The 27,563-nt window shown below is 39.8% G+C and overlaps 6 protein-coding genes and 1 long non-coding RNA gene across 11 annotated transcripts in view; 5 read left to right on the forward strand and 2 right to left on the reverse strand.

Moving 5' to 3' along the window:
- The first annotated feature begins 875 nt into the window (after positions 1-875).
- armc3 (armadillo repeat containing 3) lies at positions 876-9,152 on the forward strand. 2 transcript variants are annotated; one of them, XM_069512652.1, is made up of 17 exons: positions 876-1,263; positions 1,475-1,545; positions 1,647-1,764; positions 2,408-2,533; positions 2,777-2,845; positions 3,032-3,207; positions 3,319-3,513; positions 3,909-4,092; positions 4,220-4,372; positions 4,460-4,568; positions 5,173-5,422; positions 5,656-5,792; positions 6,063-6,231; positions 6,445-6,539; positions 8,090-8,257; positions 8,453-8,615; positions 8,859-9,152. In XM_069512652.1, the coding sequence occupies exons 2-17, from the start codon at positions 1,498-1,500 to the stop codon at positions 9,063-9,065; spliced, it is 2,367 nt and encodes a 788-aa protein (XP_069368753.1). In that variant the 5' UTR covers positions 876-1,263; positions 1,475-1,497; the 3' UTR covers positions 9,066-9,152. The 2 variants fall into 2 exon arrangements, with proteins under 2 accessions (XP_069368753.1, XP_069368754.1); XM_069512653.1 differs by lacking the exon at positions 876-1,263 and having other exon boundaries at positions 1,647-1,763; positions 2,403-2,533.
- On the reverse strand, positions 2,999-10,403 carry LOC138405270 (uncharacterized). Of its 2 annotated transcripts, none has more exons than XR_011238962.1 (3): positions 10,266-10,403; positions 7,803-8,292; positions 2,999-3,519 (listed from the first exon to the last, which is right to left on the reverse strand). It is a non-coding gene; the product is annotated as an uncharacterized lncRNA (long non-coding RNA). The 2 variants fall into 2 exon arrangements; XR_011238961.1 differs by lacking the exon at positions 10,266-10,403 and adding an exon at positions 10,115-10,243.
- msrb2 (methionine sulfoxide reductase B2) lies at positions 10,261-13,024 on the forward strand. The gene is made up of 5 exons (XM_020087400.2): positions 10,261-10,393; positions 10,925-11,022; positions 11,348-11,424; positions 12,134-12,281; positions 12,499-13,024. The coding sequence occupies exons 1-5, from the start codon at positions 10,291-10,293 to the stop codon at positions 12,631-12,633; spliced, it is 561 nt and encodes a 186-aa protein (XP_019942959.1). The 5' UTR covers positions 10,261-10,290; the 3' UTR covers positions 12,634-13,024.
- A 259-nt stretch (positions 13,025-13,283) lies between these two features.
- c8g (complement component 8, gamma polypeptide) lies at positions 13,284-17,191 on the forward strand. Its single transcript, XM_020087439.1, has 7 exons — positions 13,284-13,654; positions 14,743-14,888; positions 15,166-15,236; positions 15,327-15,434; positions 15,548-15,652; positions 16,028-16,063; positions 16,987-17,191. Exons 1-7 carry the CDS (start codon positions 13,472-13,474, stop codon positions 17,004-17,006), a joined length of 669 nt encoding a protein of 222 aa, XP_019942998.1. The 5' UTR covers positions 13,284-13,471; the 3' UTR covers positions 17,007-17,191.
- A 1,307-nt stretch (positions 17,192-18,498) lies between these two features.
- Positions 18,499-20,049, forward strand: LOC109629662 (lipocalin-like). The gene is made up of 6 exons (XM_020087438.2): positions 18,499-18,798; positions 18,925-19,064; positions 19,172-19,251; positions 19,384-19,497; positions 19,591-19,692; positions 19,790-20,049. Exons 1-6 carry the CDS (start codon positions 18,514-18,516, stop codon positions 19,807-19,809), a joined length of 741 nt encoding a protein of 246 aa, XP_019942997.2. The 5' UTR covers positions 18,499-18,513; the 3' UTR covers positions 19,810-20,049.
- Positions 20,050-20,293: 244 nt separating this feature from the next.
- LOC109629665 (lipocalin-like) lies at positions 20,294-23,733 on the forward strand. 2 transcript variants are annotated; one of them, XM_069512655.1, is made up of 7 exons: positions 20,294-20,333; positions 21,191-22,262; positions 22,454-22,593; positions 22,699-22,778; positions 23,028-23,141; positions 23,237-23,338; positions 23,432-23,733. In XM_069512655.1, the coding sequence occupies exons 2-7, from the start codon at positions 22,083-22,085 to the stop codon at positions 23,446-23,448; spliced, it is 633 nt and encodes a 210-aa protein (XP_069368756.1). In that variant the 5' UTR covers positions 20,294-20,333; positions 21,191-22,082; the 3' UTR covers positions 23,449-23,733. The 2 variants fall into 2 exon arrangements, with proteins under 2 accessions (XP_069368756.1, XP_019942999.2); XM_020087440.2 differs by lacking the exon at positions 20,294-20,333 and having other exon boundaries at positions 22,103-22,262.
- Positions 23,734-24,639: 906 nt separating this feature from the next.
- Positions 24,640-27,563, reverse strand: part of cntnap2a (contactin associated protein 2a) — a 304,029-nt gene continuing 301,105 nt past the window's right edge. For both annotated transcript variants that reach the window (XM_020087434.2, XM_020087435.2), the window contains one exon: positions 24,640-27,063. In XM_020087434.2, the coding sequence (XP_019942993.2) occupies positions 26,864-27,063 (200 nt within the window). In that variant the 3' untranslated portion in view covers positions 24,640-26,863. The remainder of the gene's footprint in view (positions 27,064-27,563) is intronic.

Below are 27,563 nucleotides of genomic sequence, written 5' to 3' on the forward strand. Positions count from 1 at the left end.
CACGACCGCAGTGCCATTTGCAGGTGGGCATGTAAGCGTGCATGTCTCTGTGAGTGAGTGTATGTGTATGTGTTCGCTTTTGCCTCATCTAATCATGCATTAGAATAATAACCTGCATATAAACTCCCCCCTCCCCCCTCCATAATATGGATTGCTTTAGCTGAGATTAATCAAAGGCTCATTTCAGGCTGCCCAGAGATGGTGTCCCAATATATACCAGCACAGGAAATGTCTTTAGAGGACATTTGGCTTTCTGGTGCAAACTGTGCTGTTTCTTCTTCTCACACTGCTGCTGTGTCAGTACCTCTCCATATGAACAGGAGACACTTCATGTGTTGCTGATGCTGTAGAGCTCATGATGACTCCACCTCAATATGAGTCACAAAGGACAGATCTCCATGCCTCGACATAAACACAACCTACAAATTCCCCTGTGGTTTTTCAATATTCCCACTACTCATATTAGGAAGGAGTCCAATCTGTAAATGTGAATTGTGTAATGTTAATATGAAGCCATTAACACACAAACCCAGATTGACAACTGAATCCAATCTGTCTGCATTTGACAGTTTGCCATTATCACTTAATTTAAATGTAATAAGATGCCTTTAACTTACATGATCAACCATATAATTGTAATTAGTATATGTCACATTCATTTAATAAATGTAATAATTAATATAATAATTATTATTATTCTTAACAAAAAACTATAACTAATTATTTCCTGTGTCCCTGGTTTAAGGGTCCTGTCATCATTAATCATATTTGGGTATTTAATTTATTTGTTCATTCTTAATTAAATTTAATTAACTTGTTTGTTATGTGTTATTGGACTGATTTTATTATTTTATTTGAGGTGTATTGTAATTTTGTTCATATTTTATTTGATTGATCTTGCATAGTAAACTGTACTGTATAAATATTCTGTATATTTTGTACTTTGGCAAATAAAGTGATTGAAAAAAACTTTGATGTGCATGTGACTAATAAAACGTTTTAAAAAACGATCCACAAATTAAAGTCTACGACACAATATGACCATTCACCATCGAACTTGCTAAAACAACAATAACAACAGCTAAAGAAGCTAAAACTCATATTTTAGCTATTTTTATTTCTTTTAGCTATCCAACGGAGCACCCGTTGCCTAGCAACGCGGTGTCAACCTCCCTTTCCAAAACACTGGACTTCCTCTGGTTCTTCTGTTCGGCTACATGCTAACTACTCTAAACCAGCATTTCCCTTCGTTTGGAAACACAGGTACTTCGTAGTGTGTGTTAATGGTTTTATTCTGCCTCTTTGTGTTAAGCCACGCTGTTTGGTTAGTTTTGTAGTTAAACTATATAGTTATGTCCACGACTGCGGTTTACAGAGATAACTCCAGTGAGCTTGTATTGAGCAGCTAGCCTCCCCGCAAGCTAACTGAAGCTAACCTCTAAACCCAGTGTTGACCTTTGTTTTTTTATTTCAGTGTGTTTTTAAAGTGGCCACAGAATGGGGAAGAGAGGGAAGAAGGAAACTGAAACTCCGTGCAAGGACACGGTGAGATACTGATAATAAAAGCCTTCTCATCCTGACTAATGTGTTGTTACACACCACAAACCCTGAAAACATCTATGATGCACAATTCTCCTCTTTCACAGTTTGAGTCTCTTCCTGTTGAAGGCAAAACCCCAGAAACTGTGGTTCTGCTGCTGAGTTCACCAGAGGAGGACATCCTTATTAAAGCCTGTGAAGCAATCCATGCATTTGCAAAGAAAGGTACTGCTGACCACACACACACACACACACACACACACACACACACACACACAGCAATTTAAATTAGAAACCAATGAAACTCTCCCTTGCAGAACGTACATATTTTGTAATAGCATATAAATCAAGTCAACATTAAGAGCATTATACATAGCCAATGCATTGATAAACTGATATAAAAGTATCATATTTTATAAATAAAATAGATTAAAACACTGCATGGTTAAATTTAAAAGTAATATTTAGTAATTCTATAAAATTTACATTTAAAGCTCATAAATTAAGAATGTTAAGAAAACTGGTTCTATTATAAAATGAATCAAACACCGTAACATAGTAAAATATAATAATGAATAAATTGAAAAAGCACCCTTTGTTATAAATTTGGTCACTGAGACAGCATAACATGTTGGATTAGCTGATTTTAAGGGCCTGGTTGGGCAAAAGTAGTTTACACATTACCAGCAGCTATGTTCTTCTTTTGCAACACATATCAGTGATGTACCATGTCAATCAATCAATCAATCAAATTTTATTTGTTTTGCCCATATTCACAAATCACAATCTTTCTTCACTATATGAATCCATATAGACTCTTAAAGCTGTGTGCTGATGTTTCCTGTTCACTGTCTCCCCCTGTTGCTAGGAGATGAGAACAAAGTTTCTCTGCTGGGACTTGGGGCATTGGAGCCTCTCTGTCGGCTCATCACTCACAACAACAAGCTGGTCAGACGCAACGCTGTCATGGCCCTGGGCACCATGGCCACCAATGGTGTGTCAGATAACATATGTCATCAGTGCAGACTTGCTTGGCTTATGATACAACATTATGTAACTATTGGCCAATGGACAGTACAATTTCCTGATCATCTACCTTCCATTGACTCTGTTGAATGATTTGTTGACTGGCTGCAGAACTGAGAGTTTTGTTGGGTTAACAGACTGAGTGACTGGCTCATGGGTTGGCTCACTGAATATCTGAGTGATTAACTTTGTCTGTTGTTGTCATTGAAAGGTGATGTTAAGGATGCTCTTAAAAAAACAGACCTAATTCCATCGATTATCGACAAACTATCACTTGAAGGTGAGTAATTTTGATTGTAAGATGAACATCAGCAACAATAAAACAGAGCAAATTAAAGTGTCCCGTATCTAATTATTTGTCACATACAATCATTATGTAGCACATACCTACTTATGTAAGTATATTTCTATGTTTCTCATGATTCATTCCCCCCCCCCCCATCTTCTCTTTTCTTTTATATTCAAGAGGATAGAGTTGTCCATGAGTTTGCAACACTGTTCCTGGCCTCTATGTCGCCGGATTTTATATGTAAGGTCCAGATCTTTGACAACAATGGTTTACCACCTCTAATTCAGCTTCTGTCCAGTCCAGACCCAGATGTTCAGAAGAACTCGCTAGAGGTCATCTTTAACCTAGTTCAGGTGACTCCAAGTAGAAGTTATATTTATCAGCTGCTTAAAAGCTAATAAATACATGATTGATTTGTAAAATATAGTAAGTTGTCCTCTGTTGTACTGTGTGTATATTTGAAGGACTACCAGTGTCGCGTGGCGGTTCATGAGTTGGGTGGGATCCCTCCACTTCTGGAGCTGTTGAAGTCAGACTTCCCTGTCATTCAGCATCAGGCTTTAGAGACACTGGAGCTTGTCACCACTGATAAAGATACACGCCACACCTTCAGGGAAGAGCAGGGATTCGAGAAGATCATGGGAATCCTTACTAACACGGTAGGTCTGCGTGTGAGAGAGACAGAACAAATTATTTTGTTGAAACATGTTTGTCTCCGTGCTGCTCCAAAGCATTGCAATAATAAAGTAATGTAAATTGTATAATTGGACACAGTTGAAACTACCATCCTGACATTCTCAAACTTAAATCATTTCAAAATCTAACACCCTGCTTTTCTCCTACGAGTTTGATTAACTGGTTCATTCTAACTTCTTTTGCTGGATTTGCTGCACTATAGCTGTATTTCTGGCTTATAATTATTTTTGTCATTTCTATCTATCAAATTTCTATTTTACAATCTAATGTTGTGAATTGATTTTATTCTGGCTGTTATTGCTTATTTATTTTGAATGTCCAGATACCTTTTCCATAACTATATTTTTGTGTCTTCCAGGATTTCAGTGACCTTCATGCTGAGGCCTTGCATGTAGTAGCTAACTATCTGAGTGACAGTGAGACTTTGCAGCTGATCCACGAGGGTGGAGGCCTGACCAGGCTGATGGACTTTTTTCTCACACCCAACTTGCCTGAAATCCAGTTCAATGCTGTTAAATGCATAGCCAGGGTCGCACAGAGCTGTAAGAGATTATACATTTGTTTTAGCTTTTCAACTGCAGGCTTGAAAGTTATGAATATGTAATGCTTACTGCTGCTGTATTTGTTTTATATTAATTATGCTGTGCCTGTGTGGGCATGTGCATTTAGCTGAACATCGAAAACTGCTCCACGAGCAGAATGTGGAGAAGGTTCTAGTCGATTATCTGTCTGTGGCGGACATCAGTGTGAAAACATCCACCTGCAAGGCTGTGGCTGCCATGAGCTTCCACCTATCCAGTAAAGACCGCTTCAGAGAGCTGGGTACTACTGTAGACATTTGCATACGCAGCATATATCATACACACGCTGACCACGACAAAGTGTCAATTCGATTTATTTGTGTTTCAGGTGGGATCCCTGCAGTGGTAGAGGGGCTGAGAGGTGAGAGTATAGAGCTGAGAGAGGCAGCAGCCCATGCCCTTGCTAACCTCACGCATAACAACCACCTCAGCGCAATGTGAGTCATAGACAAGCTGTGAGCATAAATATGCACATCATTATCCTATGTGTTATACTCCTACACAGTAAGTTATCCTAAACGAACCAGACAATTAATACTTGAGAAATTGAAGCTGTATTAAAAATATAGCATATTTCCAGATGTGTAAAACAGTTAATGGTACATTTGTAGTCTATAAAAGCAAAGGCTTAGGATGAGGTAGCACTAAAATGTAACAGTATGCCATTCAATGCACTATCTCATAAATGATTTAATGCTTCATCTGTCTCTTCATGGTTCTTACTCCCCTCCTCTACTCTTCCAAATTTTTATTCTCCAGACAAATTCTCTCTGCACCATTATCTCTCACTGTCTTTCTTCATATTTCAATATTACTGTCTCCTTCAGTTCTCAGGACACTGCCAGTTGTCTCTCCCTCCCACGCAGCAATTCCCTCACTTTCCGAACTCCTGATGTTAGCTGTCACATATATGTGACTACATGTGTTCCATAGTCATCACAGAAAATCTATGTTGTATGCACATATGAACATGAGAGACTGCATTTGCCAGTTCTGTAGGCTGACAGTAAATCTCCAGTACATCTCTATGGTATCTTGCAGTGCGGTGTACGAGGCAGGAGGCAATGAGATCCTTGTCCAGCAGCTTCACGGAAGCTGTCCGAGGACAGTAGCCAATGCTGCTGCCACGCTTTGCAACATGGCACAAAAGGAATTAATCCGCCGCAGCATCTTGTCACATGGAGTAATACAGGCTCTGGTGGAGCCCTTAAAGTCTACAGATACACAGGTGTTGGTGAACACCACACTGTGTCTGGCAGCGCTGGCCTGTGACGCAGAAGATAGGGAAGAGGTTGGTGTTTGTGTGTTTTATTTATTTAGATGTTTTCGCTGAATGCTGCCTTGTTGAAAGACAAAAATATGATTAAATTTAGAGGTGCTTCAGGGGAATATCAGTTATTTTTATATACTTAACCAACAACAAAAATCTATAAAACTAAAAATACTAATGACAAACAATAGTTTCTTCTGCCTATTTTATATGCTTTCCCGAGTCTCTAAAATTCATCCCTCTGTCTCACATAGCTACTGAGTGCAGGAGGCCTTCAACCACTGGTCAATCTGCTGCGATCTTATCACAAGGAGGTTTTACAAAGTGTGTGCTTGGCGGTAATTGTTTGTGCCAGTGATGAGCCCACCGCTTTGGAGATGTGCAAATTTGGGTAAGACTCAGAAATATAACAATGACACAAGGATATGTCAGACTATGAGTGTAAAGTACAAGAATTCAACAATACCATAGAAATGTAGAGCAACATAGAAACATTACGTAAACAGCCAGTAGATGGCAGTATAGGACAGTATTGAATGTGCTTACACATGAACGTAAGGGGTGTTTTCTTGTGTAAACGTTTACTTACATATTCTTTTATATATCTATCATCAAATTTCTGACTGTGCTTGTGTGTCTGTTGTGTTTATGTGTATCTCAGAGCTGTAGAACTGCTTCAGGAAATCAACCAGTCAGTGAATCGCAGGAGCAGTTTCAGCGAGTCAGCCATGATCAGCCTGCTCAAGTCCAACTTGCCTGTTAAATACAGCCTGACAGATCATTTAGCCTCCACTGATATAGTTAGAGATGGCTTCTACGATGCCGGCAAGGTGCGTGTACTGTTGATGTTTATGTGCTATAGGAAGGAATGTAGATTAAAGTGGAATAAACAAAAGTTACCACTCCTGATTTTATTTTGGAACCATAACTGTAATGTGATCACAGCAAGAGACTATTTGCCTTCTTTGTTCCCGTTATCTTTAACATATGACCGAAAAGATTATGTTTCAAATGATAACATGGTTTCTCTCTATATTTTCCAGGCTCGTGCTGGACAGAGGATTCTGACATTAGAGGAATTTTCTAAGCAGCCAGTCAACCAGCAACGACCCATCATCGTTTTCAACACAACAACAGAGTATGAGTCCAATACCACAACACCATGCTTTGATGAATTAAATAATTTTTACTTAAATTACATTGATGGAATATGTTATTATGGTATGGTTCCCACATATCCCCTGGTGCTTAGGTTGTGGATACATAAGAAACATACTGTAATAAACACAACAATGCCAATGCAATTTTCATTTGATATTTTGGTTTAAATTACATTCCAGCTCTCAGTTGAGTTTGGAATTTAGAAAACATACACAGCAATCCCAATCTATTACAATTACCTGAACCCATTTCTCTAAAAGTAGAGTAGGAAATCAATCAGAGCGACAACACAACCAGTAGAGGACCATTACACTACCAGCCACACCACGCAGTTTGTCGATACAATTTATTGTGGCTGTTAGTTCACCCTCCCCTTGTCTGCCCCAATCCAGTGCCCTACTTTTCTTCCCCTCTCTTCTCTTTCCCCAACCTCTCCCCTGTTGCCTTCATTCATAGTGTGGCCTCACAGGGTAAATGATCCCTTTTTTTAAGATAGCAACACAGGCAGAGTGAAGGAGCCTTTGTGTTGAGAGGACTAGACTTCTCAACACATACGTACACAATAAGCACAAGTGCATGTGCATGCACACAAATGTAGATGCACCAGAATGTGCTCTTACATAATAATAGATGACTGAGACACAGACAAACACACAGAATAAAAAAAACGAAGATTGTGCATGTAACACCAATGCCTTCAGCATGTAAATGAATTCACATTCCCCCCTTTCTGTACCTTACATCCACGTTGCCTCCCTTCATCATGAAAACACACAGAGCATCCATTGCATTCTTAATCAAGCCGTTTTGTAATCCATCTGCAGTCTCATCAATGGTTTGGTGTGACCCAAGTTCAACTTTTTTTTAAAGCGCAATATGTTTTTTAAATTTAATTAATTCAATATTATTCTGTCTCATGAGGCAACATGGTGTCTCGCCGAACTTATATATATATATCATAGAAATTATAAATAGAAATTGTAACAGGAAATATATCACACAGCTGCAAATACTTCTAATAATAATATTTAATGGTAATTTTACACCAATGCCTATGATTAAAATTCAATAACCTTATGAGAAAGATCTTAGAATAAACCACATCATAATCCACCTATATTCAAGAAATGTACATTTAAAAAAAATTATTTTAAAATCAGTGTTTTAATTGGGCACAAAACAAGCACAGAAACATTAAACAAGACAATCCTGAAAGTATCACACACACAAACACACTCACCATGGTCTCCCTTGCAGCTGGTGTTTGTGTTCTGTGCTGTTGTCCCTCTCAGCTGGTACATCAACTCTCTCCGCCGCATTAAGACAAGAATAAAATTGTTTATCATCAGCAGTTATTGTATCTGTTCTTTGTGTATTTTTTCAGTTGCTGCCATGTGGGTAGAACATTTAGCCTACATAATTATGTATAGTCCAATAAATTTAAATAGAATGTATGTTAAAGGTGATCAGAACTTTTAAAGACACTGGCTCACATGTCTTTTGATAATACATAATCTCTCTGTGCAGGAAGAAGAAAGACAGTGACCAACAGAAAGATGAGACTCAACCTGTGTCTCCTGCAGAGGAACCGTGGAAGATGATGGATGACGTCTCTTTGCAGGTTCTTGTTAAAGAAACCAAAGAATCCATCCTCTCGCTGGATGATGAACGAGAGCAGTGTGCTGCCTTGGCCAGGTGATGGAGTATCATCAACACATGTAAAGATGTCTCTAGGAAAAGAAAATCATATATTAAATTACTGGGAGTCATCTTTGTCTAAATCTCCAGAATCATGGAAACTATGCTAAACAATATGCACTTTCTGCACACCAACTTTTTTAGAGTTTCTGTATTGTAATGGGTTGTGTGTGCATGGATGTGGTGTGTAAGGATGGTGAGCGAAGTCATGGGTGGAGCAGTGGAGATGGAGAAGTTGCATGCTTTCCCGTGGGTGCTGCACCTCAGCGAGCTCAAGTTCCAGCTTCAGTCTAACGTTATTCCCATCGGGCTGATCACCAGGGGAATCTACTGTCACAGGGCTCTTCTCTTCAAGGTACAACGATTGAGTTATCACAGAGAATCATCAGCTTTTCCCCACCATGCCAGTTTTTAACTTCTAATCTTTCTTACCCTGCAGGTCTTTCCTGTCTTTGCAGGCATTACATTTCAGCCTCTTTTACCCTCTAAATTCTCCTCATGCTCCACATAAAGAATTACTGTCCCTCTTTAATTTTGTGCTCCAGTTTCCTATATTTCCAGGAAATCATAATCAAACTTCTCTCCTCCTCTTTGTCAGTGTCTGGCTGATTTTATTGGGATGAGCTGCACACTGGTTAGGGGCGAGTATAACCGGGCTTGGAACGAGGTGCTCCTCTTCAGTGTGGATCCCTCCAGCAATGGTCGCTCTTCACAGCCCAGCCGCTACCTAGTGGACCTCATGCACAGGCCTGGAAGCCTACTGGCAGTGAATACCCCTGCTGCTGTGCAGTACCAGTCCATATAGAACAGAAGTACTACATCAGAATACTATGACCAGTCATTTCATTTGTATCACTGGTTCACCTTTATACCATTAAACTAAAGGACTGATTGTCAGTTGTTTATTTTGGTGCATCCACAAGCCAAAAAGAAAATGCTGTCTGACTATAAATGAGGCATCTCTATTGAAGTCTCTGACTTGACCTTCAGTTCTCCCACTGAGGATTATCAGTGTTTTAATTACAGTTCAACTACAACCTGCAGTTTCAGTCTACATGAATAATCTTTGGGAAATAAAATCCCTACTGGAGATATCATGTTGAATAGATCAAAACCTGTTTTGTGAAGCCACATTGAGACCTTAACTTTTGACCACCCAAATCAAATCAGCTAACATTTGTTTGAGACTAAACTTGTGAGGTCACCACTTAAATAACTTAAATAATAATAACTTTATATTGCTTTTTTCCAACACTAGTAAAAAAGTGCTAAACAACAAACAATATGAAATTCACAAACAATCACAGTAAAAAGAATCTGTCTGACATCCGTCTGTCTGGTAGCACCTTAGTTAGTCAGTCCTTTTGGGATCAGCGTGGCTCAGCAGTTCCATCCTTGCATCTCTTTAACAAATGTGACTCACAAAGTTGGAGTGAAAATTATGATAATAAAGATGATACATGACAAAAACTTTTTCATAAAAGTGTGTCTTAAGAAAAGAGATTCAACAATTCTTCTGGCAGATTATTCCAAAATGACTTTGACCCAAAACCTGGTTTATACCAAATTTGTAGAACAAACATATTTACAAATGTGTTTAAATATAGACAACACAGAAAATATTCAGCTAAATCATGATGACCAATAGACCAGTTTAATAAACAGAGAAATACATATAAATTATGAGAAATAAAACAACAGCTACATATGTCAAAGATAATATTCAACATAAATACTCTTTACTTTTATGAAAACCCATGTGTCAGCTTTTTATAATCCTTCTTTTCTACACCTACAAGCACTAAAACACTAAAGAAGCGACGCTCCCAGTTTACTTTGACCTATATACAGCACCTATAGTTTGCCAGGGTCACCCAGCAGTCCTGTATCAGCAGCCGGAGGGTGGACCAGACCAGACCTGCGCGTAAACAGTCCCCACGACGCATAGCCAGTGCGCTCGTCTTTCACTGGATTCACTGTGTCCCGCTCTTGACTTTAGACTCACACTTGACTCAGCAGCAGCAGCGATCATGTCCCGATTCGTCGCTCGTCTCTTCGTTGTTGCAGCCAGATCCGTGGCGGCACCGAGGAGGATCCCGGTGCTCATCATCCGTCCTGTGTCCACATGTCACGGTAGCGTTTGGTTTCCTTATTTGGCACTTGTTTGTTTTTTTCTTTGCTGGTGGTCGTGGGGGTTGGGGGGTGTTCACAGCTTCCTGTAGCTGCTAAACCCTGCAGGTGCACCATGCTGCAGTTTTCCCATGGATGTTGGAGATGAGGTTATTGAAATCTAATGCGCAATTTGGTTTAAGGATTATAAGAAACTGGCAGTTGCAGGTTCTTACTTGTGCAGAGATGTCAGTAAACAACAGGGGTGATGGCTGGTGAGGGACCCACCAATTCTATTCTGTCACTTATGAAGTTAAGTGAATTTCTTATGATAGTGTTAACTGTATTCCCTATCATGTAATAATGAACATTTTCTCAATTTGGCTCCAAACTCAGGGTCTAATGTTGTGGGCTTTGTGTGCACATTATTTTAACGTCTTGTTGATGGGTGGTTAACTTGCTTTTTTTTATTTGCACTTGCTTTATGAACCTATTGATTTAATTACCTCCTAAAGTCATCAAATGCTCATGCAACCCCCCACGTTTAATTTCCAGGTCTGCACTCCCTCACCCGTTACGATGAGACCACAGACTGGCAAAAGAAACTCACCCCGGAGCAATATGTGGTCACCAGAGAGAAAGGGACGGAGTTGGTGAGTTTCATAATGTAGCCTAATGCCACTGTAACACAATTGCTCTGAGTTCATTAATGGCAACATGCACATACAGGAATCAGGGTCAAACCAGCGCTATCTCACTCTGACATGCAAACTGGACTTTGATCATCAGTGTATTACTGACCTGAGACAAGTTTGACCTGCAGCCACAAGCATTTGATGTGTTATGAATAAAAAAGTAACCATTCAATTGTAATTCTCACAAAACCACATTTAAAAGCACAGCATTCCTGCTACATAACTATTTGTCATGTTTGCCTGTTCCTATAATGCTGAAATTTGACACTTGTGTGTGTCTCAGCCCTTTAGTGGGATCTATCTGAACCATTCTGAAGTGGGGATGTACCACTGTGTTTGCTGTGATTCTCCACTCTTCAGGTAAAAGTGCATTATCCCTAGAGGGATATTTGGCACATTGATTTGTTTATATTGGTTTTTATATGCTTGGATATTTCTTAAGAAAGTAAGGACAACAATCTTTTTCAGAAAATATCTTCAGGAAAAATGTAATCCTTTTTCTACACTAACCTTTACAAGTTACTTAATGTTCAGTCTCTATAATTAAAAGTTACTATTATCATATTTTACTATTTTATAGTGTATAATTAATGTTTTACAGTATATTCTTACTTTCTTATATATTTTATATATTCTATATTCCATATATGTTTATGTTTTTTATAAATGTAATAGTCCTTGTTTTCTCATCATTCTGTATTTATATGAGCTTATCACCGATTACAAATTAATTGCACTGTTTATTGATTATTTACTGATTTAATGCATTTCATTTATAACAATATTACACCTGTACATCTATTTATTGATGTCTGGGCGATGTTTAGTGCTTATGTTCCAGGTTCCATGTTTTTATGTCCTACAAGGGTTTTCATGGGTTTACTCTCTTTTCTTTGGAAATGCTTGGAAGTGCTTAATCTTGAAAAGTGCTATAGCCTACAAATAAAATGCATCACTATCAATATTAGCTGGAGATTCCCTCCATCCACCTTTGTGTAAGTTGTTTATTTATTATTAAAAAGGTATTAATGAATGCGTGTGGATGAAATGTTGCTTCCCCTCTTGATAGTTCAGAGGCTAAGTATGACTCTGGGACAGGCTGGCCAGCATTCAAAGAGGCTCATGGCACATGGGAGCGGGATGAAAGCCATGCCTCCATCTTTCGTCGCCCTGACAACAGCCTGGGTAGTGCTGGGACAGAGGTCCTTTGTAAAAACGTGAGTTGTGTTCTGAGCTGAGAGGCTGAAGTTGTGTTTACTTTGCATAGGAAAGTTGCATTTACTTTGCATAGTAAAGTTGCGTTTACTTTGCATAGCTGCTCTAAAACAATTAAAGTGTTTTATTTAGAGACAGAGGTTTGGATTTTCATCTTTGCCTTCATTTTTATTTCATTCTTAATTTTCTGACTTTTGTGTGTTTGTGTGTGTCGTGCAGTGTGACGCCCATCTGGGACATGTCTTTGATGACGGACCAGACCCAACAGGTCAGCGGTTCTGCATCAACAGTGCAGCCCTTATGTTTAAATCCAGAGAAAACAACAAATGTGAGGGAAACTGCACGGACCACTGAAAACACACTGCCATATGTTTCATCGTCAGTCGAGGGAAAATCAAGGCCCAGAGTTTTCAGAGAGACGTAATTTAAGTGTTTTGACCATTGCAGGTCAGGAGGTGAGAATTTAAATCTTAGTTTTGGTGTAAATAAAATTCCATTTGCTAAATATATTTTTTATTGTATGAAAATCCCACCAATTGTTTTTGTCTTTTTATTGTTTTCTAATTTGTGTGTAAATTATCAACTTGATATGTCAGTGTGGGACATAGAGGCCAATCAATTGATGTAAAAAAATGTCAGCTTAAATATAAATATTTGATTTGTCTGAAGAATGTCACAATGCACATGTAGAGATTGCAAAACATGGAAAGTTACGATATTGTTGCTTTGGTGCCACATGTACAAATCCAAATGTGTTGTCTGTTTTAATAATCAAGTAGATGGATAATTTGTTAATAAATGCAAATGTTCTTCTTTGAATCTGTGTTTTTTACTTTATTGTTGTGCAGAGTTTAAAGGGAATTAAACTCTTCATTGAATTTAACGCTGCCCTCCTGTTGTTCAGATGCACACACGTCAACATCACAGTGTGACCTAATCTCTGCCTGTAAACCGAGTTAATATTTAACAGGACAGGCCATCCTCTGTTCGTCTCTTTCTATCTGACTGTTTTTCTTTGTCTGTGTGTAAGGTTGAGGAAAGCAGTTGGGAGGAGAGAGCAGACAGAGACAGAAGTGACAGAAAAAAATAAGGAAAAGTGTTTAGAAACCTGAAAAGCAAGAGCACAGGAGGCCGAGAAATTTAACAGGACCACGAGTCTAATTCTTGAGCGGATCATTGTCAGTGCTATAGGATGGCCGGAGTGTGGCGATGCATGTTGGCGACTATGATTGTGTTGTGTGTGTGTCTGTGGGGGTCCAGTGAGGCTGTAGGGGGGGCTAAGAGTCGACCACGACCCCAAAGACGACCTCCCAAGAAGCCAAAGGTCGACTCTGTTGATGTGATCCCACCAGCAGAGAACATAGACATAGAGCGGGTAAGAAACTGAATAGAGCTGTACTGTGCTGTGCGTGTCGTTGACTGTGTTAGCACTGATGAGCATGATTATTTTCCGTGTTGGTAAAATATTTCTGCAAAAGCTGCAGGTTGTCTCCAGGTGGATTAGTAGCAGCAGGATGAGAGCGCCACAATAAAGACTTCACTGTGCCGTTACCTGACCTTTACACACAGTTAGATTCTGGTTCTCACTTGTCAGCACCATGATAACACGATCACACATGCAAACAGAACTAGAAAAATCAACAAATGTGTCATATTACAACAACAGACAAGCCTAAAAGATGGCCGGAGTTTTTTTATATAATATATAAACTGTGAAAAGATACTGAAATACCTTATGTTTTTGATGAGGCTGATCAATTGCACACGTCAATCCAAGAACGCTTTTAAAAAACCATTCAGCAATTTTTTCCTCCACAGCCTCAAACATATGAACAAACATATGAGTCTGCTTCGTTATGGATTAGTGTGGGGGTGGCAATGTGGACATGCTTGTGAAATTGTGTCAATATGGAGTTTGGGGAAATAAGTGGAATTATCAGTGAAACTAAACAGTCAGAAAGATAATAAAGTAGGTAATTTCAAAACAGTTCCCTTCCCAATAATAAAACTGGGAATGTATCAGGTATCAATATTGCTGGTCATGATACTGGTTTTGTAGGACACATGTTTGGAAGACAGGGGTTTACAGGATCTTCATTGTTCGTAGGATCTACTTTCTGAAATATAATGTTATATTCAGTACTATGTTTTCATCACATAAAACAAAAAATGCTTGTGTTGTTATTACCTTAAAATTAATTCTTTATGTCTACAATGGGAGCCGGACTTCCACAGAGTCTGCCAAGTTTCTACAGTAGCCCAAAATGGACAAACCACATATGGGCTCTAGGAAGGACATTGGTTTTATTTTATTTTACCTGAAGGCCATGGGTTCTGGGAGGGGAGGGTGAGGTGTTGCAATACACAACTTGACCACTAGATGCCGCCTTTTTCCCAAATGCTGAACCTTTAACAGATATATCAATATATTGCTAATGTGCCTTCCTCTTGAACATGTTGCAGATGACAGGAACATGGTACCTGCTGAACGTGGCCTCCAAATGCTCATACCTGATCAATCATGGCACCCGAGTGGAGCCCACAGTCATGAGCCTCTCCCGCTCCTCCCCCTCTGAGCAAACACTGTCTGTCAGCACGAAAACACGACAGTAAGTTCTGCTGTCTACACGTGTAATCATATACTGTGACTTTTCCGTACCTCGATTTATCAGCAAACAGGCAACAGATCGCTTCACTCACCTACTTCAAGCTGACTTCATGTTAACAGTTAGATCCATCACTGTTCCCTAAAAAGAAAAAAAACACTGGGGAGTACAATTAGAAATCTAGTTAAATCAGAAGCCGCAAAAAGAGAGAGAGGACGTTAACAGTCTACCACGACTCTACCAATTCCACCATTTCTTCTAAAATGCCTCCTCTCCTCAGTGATCACCAGTGTTGGGAGATATTACAGCTCTACCAAATCACCCCAACCCCAGGACGACTAACACTCAAAGGTCAGACCATCTATTTTATGACATTATTAACTCTGACAGTAAATCAGCGTCACCCTGCCTGACCATGCTTCCTGTCCTCATGTCCTCCAGGAGCTCGTCCTGAGCTGAACACTGAGATCGTGATCGGGGAGACGGACTACAGCTCATACGCAGTCATGTACTACCACAAACGTGGCAAAATAACCATAAAACTCTATGGTGGGCTCCTCAGCAACGTGATCTCTGTTTCATATTTTACATTTTAATTGACACTGTATGTAAAGAAACAAGAGCATTTCTAATAACATAACATTTGCTTTTGTACTTTCCAGGCAGGTCTGTAGACAACCTGTCAGAGCCAGTGTTGACCAAGTTTGAGCAGCTCGCAGAAAAACAGGATTTGGGGCTTGCATACCTTTTCCCTTTCCCTACCTACAGTACGTCCACCTGAAAAACAAAACACAATAGGGTTAGGGTTATACAATATTAATATATCCATATATATAGTTTAATGTTGGATGGTATGATAGATAAGAATATGATGTGATACTTTTCGAAATAAAATTAATACAAAATTAGAAAATATTGTATACATATAACTCCACAGTTGTGATCACTGAATTCACAAAAGTTACATCAGTGTAAGGACTATCACAGGCATGTATTTATGTATGTATGTATATATACATAGGTAGTCGGTGTAGGTGAGGACATTTATGCAGTACAGTGATGAATATTAAGGATTGAAATATTGTAATTTAGTAAATCACTTCCCACCTCACCTAAGTGTGTGTTTGTTTTTTGCTTTCTAGGTCATTGTCGTGATGTGGACCAGGATCATGTAATCAGTAAGTTAAATATGATTTTAATGAAATATGAAAGAAATAACAAATATAAGGAAAAAAGAAAGAAAAAGCTCATAACTATAAAACTATAAAACACCTCAACATGCCGACATTTGTTAAAGGCCATTTTACAGAAGCAGATTCTCTACAAATTGCAGACAAGCATTGTTGCTCACAGACTCAATGTACAGTGTGCACTGTCACAGGTCATTGCAAATGATTCATATAACACATGCATATTATGCTCTGTTATTAGCTGTATTACTCTGTATTACATGATACTGTCTATGAATGAAGTGATTTGAATCTGACAGGTTATTGGAAATGATAAGATATAATGTGTTGTTTGAATGGACAAGCTGTTGGCTACTGGATCATAAAATGTTACTGCTTTATTATTGATGTTGTAAAAGCTCTTCACAAGGTGATAGGCTTTGAATATCAGGGTTTGGCTGTAAAGAGTGAACAGTGTCAGATGAAGAAAGGTAAAAAGGTTCCTTTCGAAATGTACCTTAATATTTTACATTTAACACATTTTACAAAAAAAAAGTATGACCAGCACATTTGATGCACCTAACAAGTTTTGATCCACATTGTGATATTTATACAGTATAATGGAAGTGACTAAAAAGGAAAAGGCTGAATGAATACAACTATTTTTAATGGGCTCTTACATCATGTCAAAGAGGGGGTGAGAGCAGCCCTTTAAGGGAGGACTCTTCAAAACCAAGGAGCTGCACCCATGACCTCCCCCCAAATACTTTTCACGTTTCCTCCTCCAGGCAGGGCATGTGCTGGACTCTGCTTGTGTAACAATCAGTTATTTAAACCTTGTCGACGACACGTTATTCAAACTCCAATGACGGAGGAAACCATCGACACAGCTTTTATTTCTAATAGTCACTCCTCTTTTTTTTTTTTCACAGACTGCATCCCCACGTGTTGAAGAGTCAGAGCTGTGCAGCAGACAGAAGCAGCCTGGCAGCAGTTTAACACATGTTTGTTTGACTTCTGCATCATTTCAACAGTAAAATAGAGAAGTGACAGAAAGTTGTGATCTTCAAATAGATAAAATGTTACCACTTGCAGAAGTTACAGAAAATTAAAGGTTTTCAGCTGTGATTAAATTGACAGTGAGTCTTGTCTGCCACTATCTGATTCTCTGCTGAGAAGCCATTGTCATGCAGGTATCATTATCATGTTAACTGCATCTCATCGTCTTAGTCTGAGACTTCACACACAGACGACTGGGGGATGGGGTGCACTTAATGAAGCCCAGATGAGAATCACAAAGGGGGTCAACAGGGGTTTGGTTACAAAACTTTCAAATGTGACTCTCTTTGCTCTTTTTGTTACCTCCCTTGGCTCCACCCAGCAGCACCTCTTTGTGTGTGTGTGTGTGTGTGTGTGTGTGTGTGTGTGTGTGTGCTAGTTACATAACCCTGAGATAACAAGTCAGTGCCTGTCTCACCTCCCAACAAAGGGAGTCAATGAATTTTTTTCAGTAAAAAAATAATTCAGGGACAATCTGTATATTTTTGCAAATCAACACTCTCGTATGCTTTTTTGGGGGGGTATGCAACATGATATATCAAATAAATTAATCGAGCTCTGTCATTACTTAAGTCATTTCAGACATGTCCTGGGGAGGAAAGTGTAAAAACATTACTCTTTTAAATTTGCAATGTTTTCTGTTGCTGCAAAGAACAACTGAACTGCAACACCTCAGAGCTTTTTAGAAAAAGTATTTTTACTATGAAGTTCTTAAATATCACTGCTTTCAATGCAATGCATATTTCCTGCAATCATCACATCCAAGTGGAGTTTACTGAATCACAGAGTTAACTTGATGTTTTTTATGAGTTGATGCTGATCTTGTTTCTGGTTTAGTCCAACTCTGATTCTCTCTGGACTATTTAGTCAAGAAAGAGTGAAACGCTTCTCTCTTAAGTGTTTCATGTTTCCGAAGTTTTCTGTTGATTTGAGTTAATGTGTGAGCAGCAAAAAAACAACTGAGCCATTCTGTGCGTCGCTCGTACACACTTTAAAGTGAATGCATTACACAAAAGGAGAGATACTGGCAGTGCAATAAATATATCCTGTGATTATTATATCTAGAAAGTGCAATTAATGCTTTTCCTGACTTAAGTTCAGCAGGAGGGCATCTTGTTTCTGGTTGTGTAAGTTTGTTGTTTTTAAGGGGGGTGAGGTGTTCACATGCCATATGGTGAAAACTCTTAACTAACAGCTTTTTCAATAGTCCATGTGTGTCTGAGCACTTGTATCGGAGGAGGGAAAAGGAGAGAGGTGTTAAAAAAAAAACCCATTATGTATCACCTCTCCCTTTTCTTCTCCGCCTCCTTCCGTTCAGTCGTCCATCTTCATCAACCAACCCCCCCTTTTTCCAGCCACATGTGCCAGTTGTGTAACTACAGTGTTTTGTAAGTTGGTGGATGAGGGCCAGGGAGTCTTTTTGTAATGCAAAATCTAGGCGGGAGGGAGGAGAAGGAGGAGACAGAAGGAGGGATGAGGGGGAGCAGGAGTCTGCAGGATATAAGGAGCCCCTGCTCAACTTCATCACTGCACATTCTACTAACATTTCACCCACTGCTGCTGGAAACTTAGAACACAAGGGCAGAAGAATGAGGAACTCACTGCTGAGGATGCTGGGCACCATGATGTGTGTCCTGGCCGCCTGCGCCGACATCGCGCCTGTTAAAGACTTCAACCTGGAGAAGGTGAGTGACAGAGGGAGAAGAGACACAGCATTAGGATCCGTGTTTGGTTGAGAACACAACGTGTGGATGATGAGAGAAATACTTTGATTCATTCATGAAATATCTTTCTCCCCTTCTTTCTCTTAGATGGCGGGCAAGTGGTATATTGTCGGGTTTGCCACCAACGCTCAGTGGTTTGTGAACCATAAGGCAGGAATGAAAGTGGGCACTGCCATATTTGCACCAACTAACGAAGGAGACCTGGATCTCTCTTATGCCAACCTGAAGTAAGTGACTGATATGTTCATTCATTTATATTAATACAATTAAAACATCTTGATAAATAAAATACAATAAAATACAGAAATTAACTGACCTGTTTTTTTTTTTTTAGTGCTGATGGTAGCTGCTGGAGAATGACTCACCTTGCTCATAAAACCGACACTCCTGGACGCTTCACCTTCCACAGCCAGGGTGAATATACACACACACACACACACACACTCCTAGCAGACGCAGACACACACACACACACACGCAGACATATACACACACACACAAACACACACACTCAAAAGCCTAACATGTGTATTCCTGCTTTATCAGTTTGGAACAATGACAACGACATGCGCATTGTTGAGGTCCAGTATGATGACTATGCAGTGATCCACACCATCAAGACAAAGAATGGAGTGTCTGAGGTCCTCAATAAGCTTTACAGTAAGTCCTGATCATTCACAGGTCAGCAGCATTCTGGGAACACGCTGTGTGTTGAATTCAGATGAATTAAGTGAACTGATTGTGTGTTTGCAGGTCGTACTCAGGTGGCCAACGCTAACCTGCAAGAGAGGTTCTCTAAGTTCTCAGAGCAGACTGGCATCTTGTCCGACAACATCGTTATCCTGCCTGAAAATGGTAAGTGATTTATATACAAACTCATAAACACATCGGAGCTGTTGGTGTATGTGGTTCAGACTTGTACTCACAGGCCTCTCCATGTGTGTTGCTACAGCTGAATGCCCCGCGGTCTGAGGAGTCACCCGCCGTCCTCTGTCCTTCATTTAACCACTGTGACATCTGCAGCATCACAGAGCTTCACCTGAGACACTGACACTGCTGCATTTTGCTCAAGTTCCTGCTGCGAACCAAAGAATCCATCCGGCTCCTCTTTCTCTCAAATTGCATGAACAGTGGCATCACACTCTTTTTTTTAATCTGTTTTGTCTTTTGTTGAAATAAAAAGTACAATAAAATGTTCAAACATTAATAATAGTTCAGAGTGATTGATTTTTTTTGGTGGGAAAACACGTCAGAAATTAAAATGATGAAAATGTGGAAGTGACATCAGTGCTTAAAGCACTTTTTGTGATGTAAACTGCTCCCTAGTGGTTGAAAACGGTCATAACACCTCAGATTACACAAGTGGGAGCATAACACTCTAACACTGTTGACCAATGAGCATCTGGTGAAGGACTTACAGTTTAACTGAATTTGCACACTAGCAAAAATGTGAGCACTGTATTAGATGCTATTGCAGCCCTCTATGTGATAGACAGGTAGGTAAAACCTTTTCTTCTTTGATGCTTTTATGAAGTTACAAGGGGGAGCCTATGACCTGCCTAAGAAATGTTCGAAGTGAAAGAAGACAAAAAGAAACATAAAAACAAAGAAATAGAAATGCAATGTGTGAATAGTTAAATAGAAAAAGCATTTGTTCTCCTTTGGAGACGGCTTGTGGTCATCAGCCTAAGACGAACCACAGTGTCAAAGTTATAAGCTAAAACGGTTTATTAAAATTTGTTTGGAAAGCCTATTACATTGAGTGAAGCTCAGTCTATTGCTGACCAAGCAGGGTCCTCCTGGTCCAGAATGAAAAACCTTGACTCATGCTCCTCATCAAACATGCATGTTTGTACTTCTCTTTACTGAGTTCATTGCAATCAGGTCATGTGAGGCCTCACAGTAACTACAGTGTTTTATAAGCTGGTGGAATCAGGGTCAGAGTCTTTTTGCAATGCAAAAGCTAAAAGCGGCAGGAGGAAGGAGAAGGAGACAGAAGGAGGGGTGATGGGGAGCAGGGGTCTGCAGGAAATAATTTCATATGGAATGTCAAAAAATTTAATAGAACTCTGTTGACAATTCAGTCCAGACTTTCCCTCGAGATTTCCTTTCACGCATGGGCAACGCAGCTCCAGATTTTCTGCTCCAGACACATTAACAACAGCAGCAAATCCTCCCGAGAATTCAAATGAGGGGTAGTGTAACAGGCAGAAGCAAGATGTTATGTATTATTTCCACTGTAGAGATTTAATGTTTTTTGTTTACAGCACAATGACACCTTAAATCTTATCACCACAAACTCTCTTGACATCTTCTCTCTTCTATGTGTGTGGCTCTGCTTTTACATCCTTAGATATTTGTATTGTTTTTGTTCCTTTTGCATTTGTCACGTGTTGGAAACGTCATCAACATCCTGCTGGCTCCTGCTTTCATTATTTTTTAGTATTCTGCAAACTTACTTGGGGGCCAGAAGGAGAAAGTCTGCAGAAACTCAGGGGCCTGTCACTCGGACATTTGTGTTCCCACATACAGCCCCTGTGGAGTAAGTCAGGAAGTTCATTTCCAACTAAAGCACCTGCTGAGTCTTTCATGGTTGGTCGGTTCGCACTGTTACGTTTACTAAAGCAGGACCAAAGGCTGACCAAAAACTCAATGTCAGACATCATCCAGGTAGACTGACCAAACCAGAAGTGTGAGGTAGATCCACAAATTACCAAGGCACAAGTGAAATTATAACAAATAGAGAGTGGGGCAGGTGATCAGTAATAGAGAAGGAAACCATAGGAAACCATCAAAGTCAGGAAGAAAAGTTCACTGAAATGAGACACAAGGGTATGCTAACAAATCCAAAAACCAGACACAAAGAACAACATCAACACTACACCTGTCATTCTGTTGTTGGGGAATTTTACAGACTTGTTGCACGAACAAATTCAAACCGTGAAACAAGGGCAGACGGGGACACGAGACATCAAGCAGCCAGCGGGAGGGCAAAACAACCTCTGACTCAGATTCTGGCTTTGTGTCAATGCAGATGCAACACAACTAAGCAAAAGTCCATAAACACAAAGAGTCCAACAAAAGATCCAAACAGATAAATCAAAAATCCTTTGAGGTTCAACACTACATAGAATCAGCATCATCACGTGAGCCCGTTGTGCAACTGCTGTATTTTGTAAGTCAGTGGACGAGGGCCAGAGAGTTTTTGTAACGCACAAAGTTAATGCTGTGAGAGGAGGAGACAGATGAGGGGGAGCAGGAGTCAGAGCGATATAAAAATCCTCTGCTCACCCACCACTGGAGGAGCCGGCAACACAAACGACAGAAACATGAGGAACTCGCTGCTGATGAAGCTGGGCACCTTGATGTGTGTCCTGGCTGTCCACGCCGACATCATGCCTGTTAAAGACTTCGACATGGAGAAGGTGAGCGACAGAGGGAGAAATAAAATAATCATAATATAGAGATTTGTCTTTTTGTTCAAAGATAATTATGTTAATGTAATATGAAAAGACAGGTTATTAGGATCCCTTTTGGATTAAGAAGGCATTATGTGTATGATGGTTTTATTATGTGCTGGGTTCATGTTTTTTTTTTTTTGACTTCTTTCTATTAGATGGCAGGAGAGTGGTTCATTGTTGGCTATGCCTCCAACGCTCAGTGGTATGTGAAGCAAAAGGAAAATATGAAGCTGGGCACTAATGTATTAAAGCCAGCTGATGACGGAGACTTGGATCTGACTTACATCAACGTGGAGTAAGTGATTCATATGTTTAGGGATTAATATCAGTGATGTTAGATCATCTTGACAATTCACTTGTGAAAATGAAAACAGATAAATAATCAAATCTGTTTTTTCAGTGCTAATGGCACCTGTTGGAATAATACTTACCATGCTAGTAAAACGGACACACCTGGACGCTTCACCTTCCACAGCAAGGGTGAGTGTACACACACAGACACACACGCACGCACATTCTCATACTTCTTCTTAAGTGAGGATACTTGGCACCTAACCCTCACCTTAACAATCGCAACTAATTTCCTAACACTAACCTTTACCTCAAAAATTAAAACTAAGTCTTAACCCTCAATCAAGCCGTAAGATCTATACTCAAAATGGTCCTCACAAATATATAAGTACAAGCACACACAACAATAGTTTAATGTGTGTATTTCTGCTTTATCAGAATGGAAAAATGACAATGACATGCGCATTGTTGAAGTCCAGTATGATGACTATGCTATGGTCCACACCATCAAGACCAGGGACAACGTGTCCCAGGTCCTCAACAACCTTTACAGTAAGTCATTTGTAGCCCAGTTGCATTCTGGGAAAGCACTGTATGATGAGTTCAGAATTTAGTGAAGACTGAAGTGATTGGTTGTGTGTTTGCAGGCCGCACCAACGAGGCCAGCGCTCTACTTCAGGAGAAGTTCTCACAGTTCTCCAAGGACAACGGCATCCTGCCCGACAACATCCTTATCATTCATAAAAATGGTATGTAATTTTCATAGAAATATACAGACACATTTTAATAAATGTATTGTGGCTGGTTCAGACTTTTACTCACAGGCCTCCTCATGTCTTCAGAAACAATTGATTGTTAAGGGGTCTGAGGAGTCCACCGCCATCCTCCTCCCTCCAACTCCAGCTCTTGCAAGTCCCACAAGAGTTTTACTCTCCACCTTCTCACTGTGATGTCTGAAGCATCACCTGAGACAGTGACATTGCAGCATTATATTCCAGTTTCTGCTCCGTATGAAAGACTAGTCCTAATTCTAAAGGCCGGATTAGTGAGACAAAGGGAAGAAATAAATATGACTGTTAAATCAATACATGCATGCATGTCTTTGTTTTGTCTTTTGTTATACAATAAAAACAATGCAACTATACTTCATGGTTAAGAGCGATTACATTTTTTGTAAGCACCACACACAGAAAAACAGAAATTCAGAAAAAACACCATACTGCCCCCTAGTGGTTGATGAACGAGCCGATCATTTGACCCCGAGAATTGTTGATGGACAGGAGGATGAGTGAAACTATTCAGCAGGAGCGTGTCTGGAAAAACAAGGTTCAGATAAGTAGAGCATTTAATTAATTAGATTTACAGTGGCTTCGCACTGAAGACAACACAATAGTTTCCCCTGGTGCCAACTAGAGATTTCTTCACATGACTGTTGTTGTGTAATGTCAAATGTAAAATTTGAATAAAAAAACAAAAACAACAAACTGTATCTGTCATGGAACGAGGGCTCTTTTTACATGACTTCTGTATGAAGCTAGACTTTCTGACAACAAAGGGGGAAATCACAACCTCTAATTGAAAAAAATGGTTTAATACAATTTGTTCAGAAAAGAACTGCTGCTCATAGAAAGTGAAGAGAGAAAAAGTATGTATGTCTCAGTTTGTGAAAAATGGAACAAGAGCTATTATTAAATACAAAGTAACCCAGTTAGAAAAAGTATGTGTGTAGTTATGATTCATTCTCTCTGACTCAGTGTCACTTCTCCCTCTTTAACTCCCAGTTTAATCTTCTGGGTTTGTTTTAGGTTTTGTTCGTTCTTTAAATAAATTATTTAATGCACTTCTCAATAATTTTCTTCTTTCATGTTATTTTCACTTCATTTGGGGGAAAATGGGGCAAAGTTACAAAAGAGTAGCAGCGACATGCAGCAGAAAGTTATGAGTCGGATTCAAAAGAAAACATTATCAGCACGGTTACAGGGTATAAGTAAGAGGACGTCCCGTGAATATTCTTTGCCACTTGTGAGACACGTGACACCAAAGACTGATATCAAAGATCAAACACTCTTTATTGAACTCAACAGAACGGAAAGCAAAACATATGGGTTATGGTTTTGTCTGCTGGAGCTGAGAGTCCATCATAATTGCTGTTACCACATATCAAGGGCATTGTTGTAAAGTCTGAGTAATATAACTAGAGTAAAAAAAAAAGTAAAGTAGACTTCACTTGTTTGCCTTCATGAGTTGATGTGTGTGGGTAAAGTCTTCTTGAGGCTGCAGTAGAAGACGGGCTGAGTTCACTGATGCACAGTTGGCGCTCGGAACACGAGGCGAATATGACGTCGTACACGAAAATCATTTGCGCGACGAGGTGCCAATTGCTGCGATTTGACAACATTGAAATAAGAAAAAAAATCACAATGAGAATAGTTGGCAGCTGCTTATGACTGTAAAACACTATCAATGCTGCAATCAGGAAAACAACATGGTTAGAAAACATGACATTTCTGAATGCATGTTAGACAACAGCATGGAGCTCAATTCATCATCGCTCACAAAGCAGGATCCTCCTACTGAGTGAACGACCTTAACTCATGCTCCATCAAACATGCATGTGTGTAAGTGTGTGTCACAGAAGGTATACTTCCTGTCTATTGTGGAGTTAGCAGCTCTTCTTTAAAGCCGCTGCTCCTGCTGCACAGCTATGCTCAAAAAAAGAATTTGCGGGTTTTCAAAATCAAGCTTTGATCGAGATTCGTGAGAAATGAAAACAGCAGTCAAGTTCTTGTTCAGGCTCGTCGTTGTAAAACCGGGGCAAGGCGACATGGCTCGAGACCGCGAAGGCACAATGGACAAGTCAGCCAACCATCATCTAAACCTTGTCCCAGATCTTGAATAAATATTAGCCATCTACGATCTTTGTTTTATGTTGCTTCCACCACTTAAAGGAGACGTATAATGCTTTAACAATTTTTAAATGTGTTATGTAAAGTTAAAAAGCCCAAAGACAGCTGTAAAGGGAGCTCTTCTCCGCCACAGAAAACAATGAATCTCTTGAAATGCCTCGTCAGAAGTCCGGTCGATGTTTCACATTTCACCTTTGCGTAATACACATTTGAGCAGGTTAACATTTTCCCAATTTAAAACTATGAACCTGAACATGAGCAGAATATGTCTCCTTTAAAGCCTGGTGTTGAGTGCATCAATACAACTCAGCAAGCGTCAGGCAAGTTGTTGGATCTGACCTACACATATACCCACACGCACTGCGAACCCACAGCCCACAACGTCACTCTAACGTCTAACCATACACAAAGAAAGCATTTAATGCAAAAAGATGTAAGACTCAAGTGTTTGGCAAAGAAACTAACAACCGTCTTAAGTATGAACGAGTAAAGGCTCAAGGTTTCGCCAATATCCGAATGAAAAGAAAGCTGCCGCGCTGAGCTAAACCAACCACGAGTGCCATGATTTCCCATCATGCACTGAGAAACCCCTCTCTGCCCTTCCTCAGAAAGGAATGTCCCGTTACAATCGAATGTCATAAAATTTGAACATAAAACTCTCTACTTCACACGTATATAATGAACAGACTTATGATATAATCGTAATATAGATACATTACATTTCTCATCAGTGTTTATGTATCGGACTCTGAATAAATCTCAATAAAGAAAAAAAAAATTACACAAAATATTATTTACAAAGTGAATTTTGGCATTCATATTCAGCCTGATATTACCGCAGTATTAGTGGCATACATGAGGGTTGATGAAATAAGAAAAAAGGGTTTTGGCATGTTGATTTGATCATTTATAATATAAGACTTTTCTTAAAAAATAAAATCAAAACGCAACAGAGACTGGCGATAAATCTGTGCTATCACATGACCCGGTAAGTATAATTATTTGTCATATACAGTATTCAAAGGACTCCTGAAAACTCCCAAGCACGATACAAAGAAGGACGAGCTGGTTAGTATATACAAGTACAGTCTCTTATAGCTGTGCCCGGCTAAATAACTGGTCCTCTCTCTCTAATACTCTGGATATATAAAAAAAAAAACAAAACCAAACAAACAAACAAACGAAAAAGATTCCTGTACACGTCTTCCCCACATCCCCGCCCTCTCTGGGAGATTATTGTCCTGCATGAGCGGCCATTCCTCCATCTCCTCCGTGATTGGTCGCTGAATAATACCTCCTCCCATTTCTGTGGCGGCCGTTAGTCATAACGAATCACTTCCTCTCCCCGAGTCCTCCGCCCACTGGCTGTTAGATGAACCACTCCTTTTTTGATTCTTCGATGGTTTCTGGGTTGTCGGTGCTGATGATGGCCGTGTCCGCGGACTCTGCCGCGGACTCGCCGCTGCCCTTGGCCTCGTTGGTGTGGTAGGTGCCTTTGTGACGGAACATGTAGCGGATCAGGAACACCAGGGTACATAAGATGGTGAAGATCACCACGGCGATGATACCTGCAGGAGAAGGACATCAAGGGCTAATTTAGAAAAGCAAGTATTTTCCTAGTTGGTTATCAGATGAGATGGAAAGAAAGGCACGTTAACTGATAACTGCACATGATGAGACGGTATGCTCCCCTGACACAGACAGTCCAACAGCTCACTGACGGATGCTGTTTGGTATTGAATTGTTTATCTGTCATTACATGTTCAGACACAAACTCTGGAAGATCTCTATGGAGCCCTGACGAATTTACCTTTCATATATGCATACACAGCAGGAGATTTTCAGGTCAGACTCATTCACAACAACAGAATATGAGGCTGGGGGGGGACGCAGCATCACCAAAAGCACTCAAATCTCTTGTCTTTGTTATCAAGTTTACATCTTCGTCTGAGTCTGTGACATTAAATGTCCCTCTTTTTCATCCTGACATAATTGCCTAATTATTTTCTTTCCCTTTTGCATCTATCACATGTTAAAAATGTCATTAACATGCCCACTTACTCGCTAA

This window comes from Paralichthys olivaceus, chromosome 17 (assembly GCF_024713975.1).
Source record: "Paralichthys olivaceus isolate ysfri-2021 chromosome 17, ASM2471397v2, whole genome shotgun sequence".
Lineage (NCBI taxonomy): Eukaryota > Metazoa > Chordata > Actinopteri > Pleuronectiformes > Paralichthyidae > Paralichthys > Paralichthys olivaceus.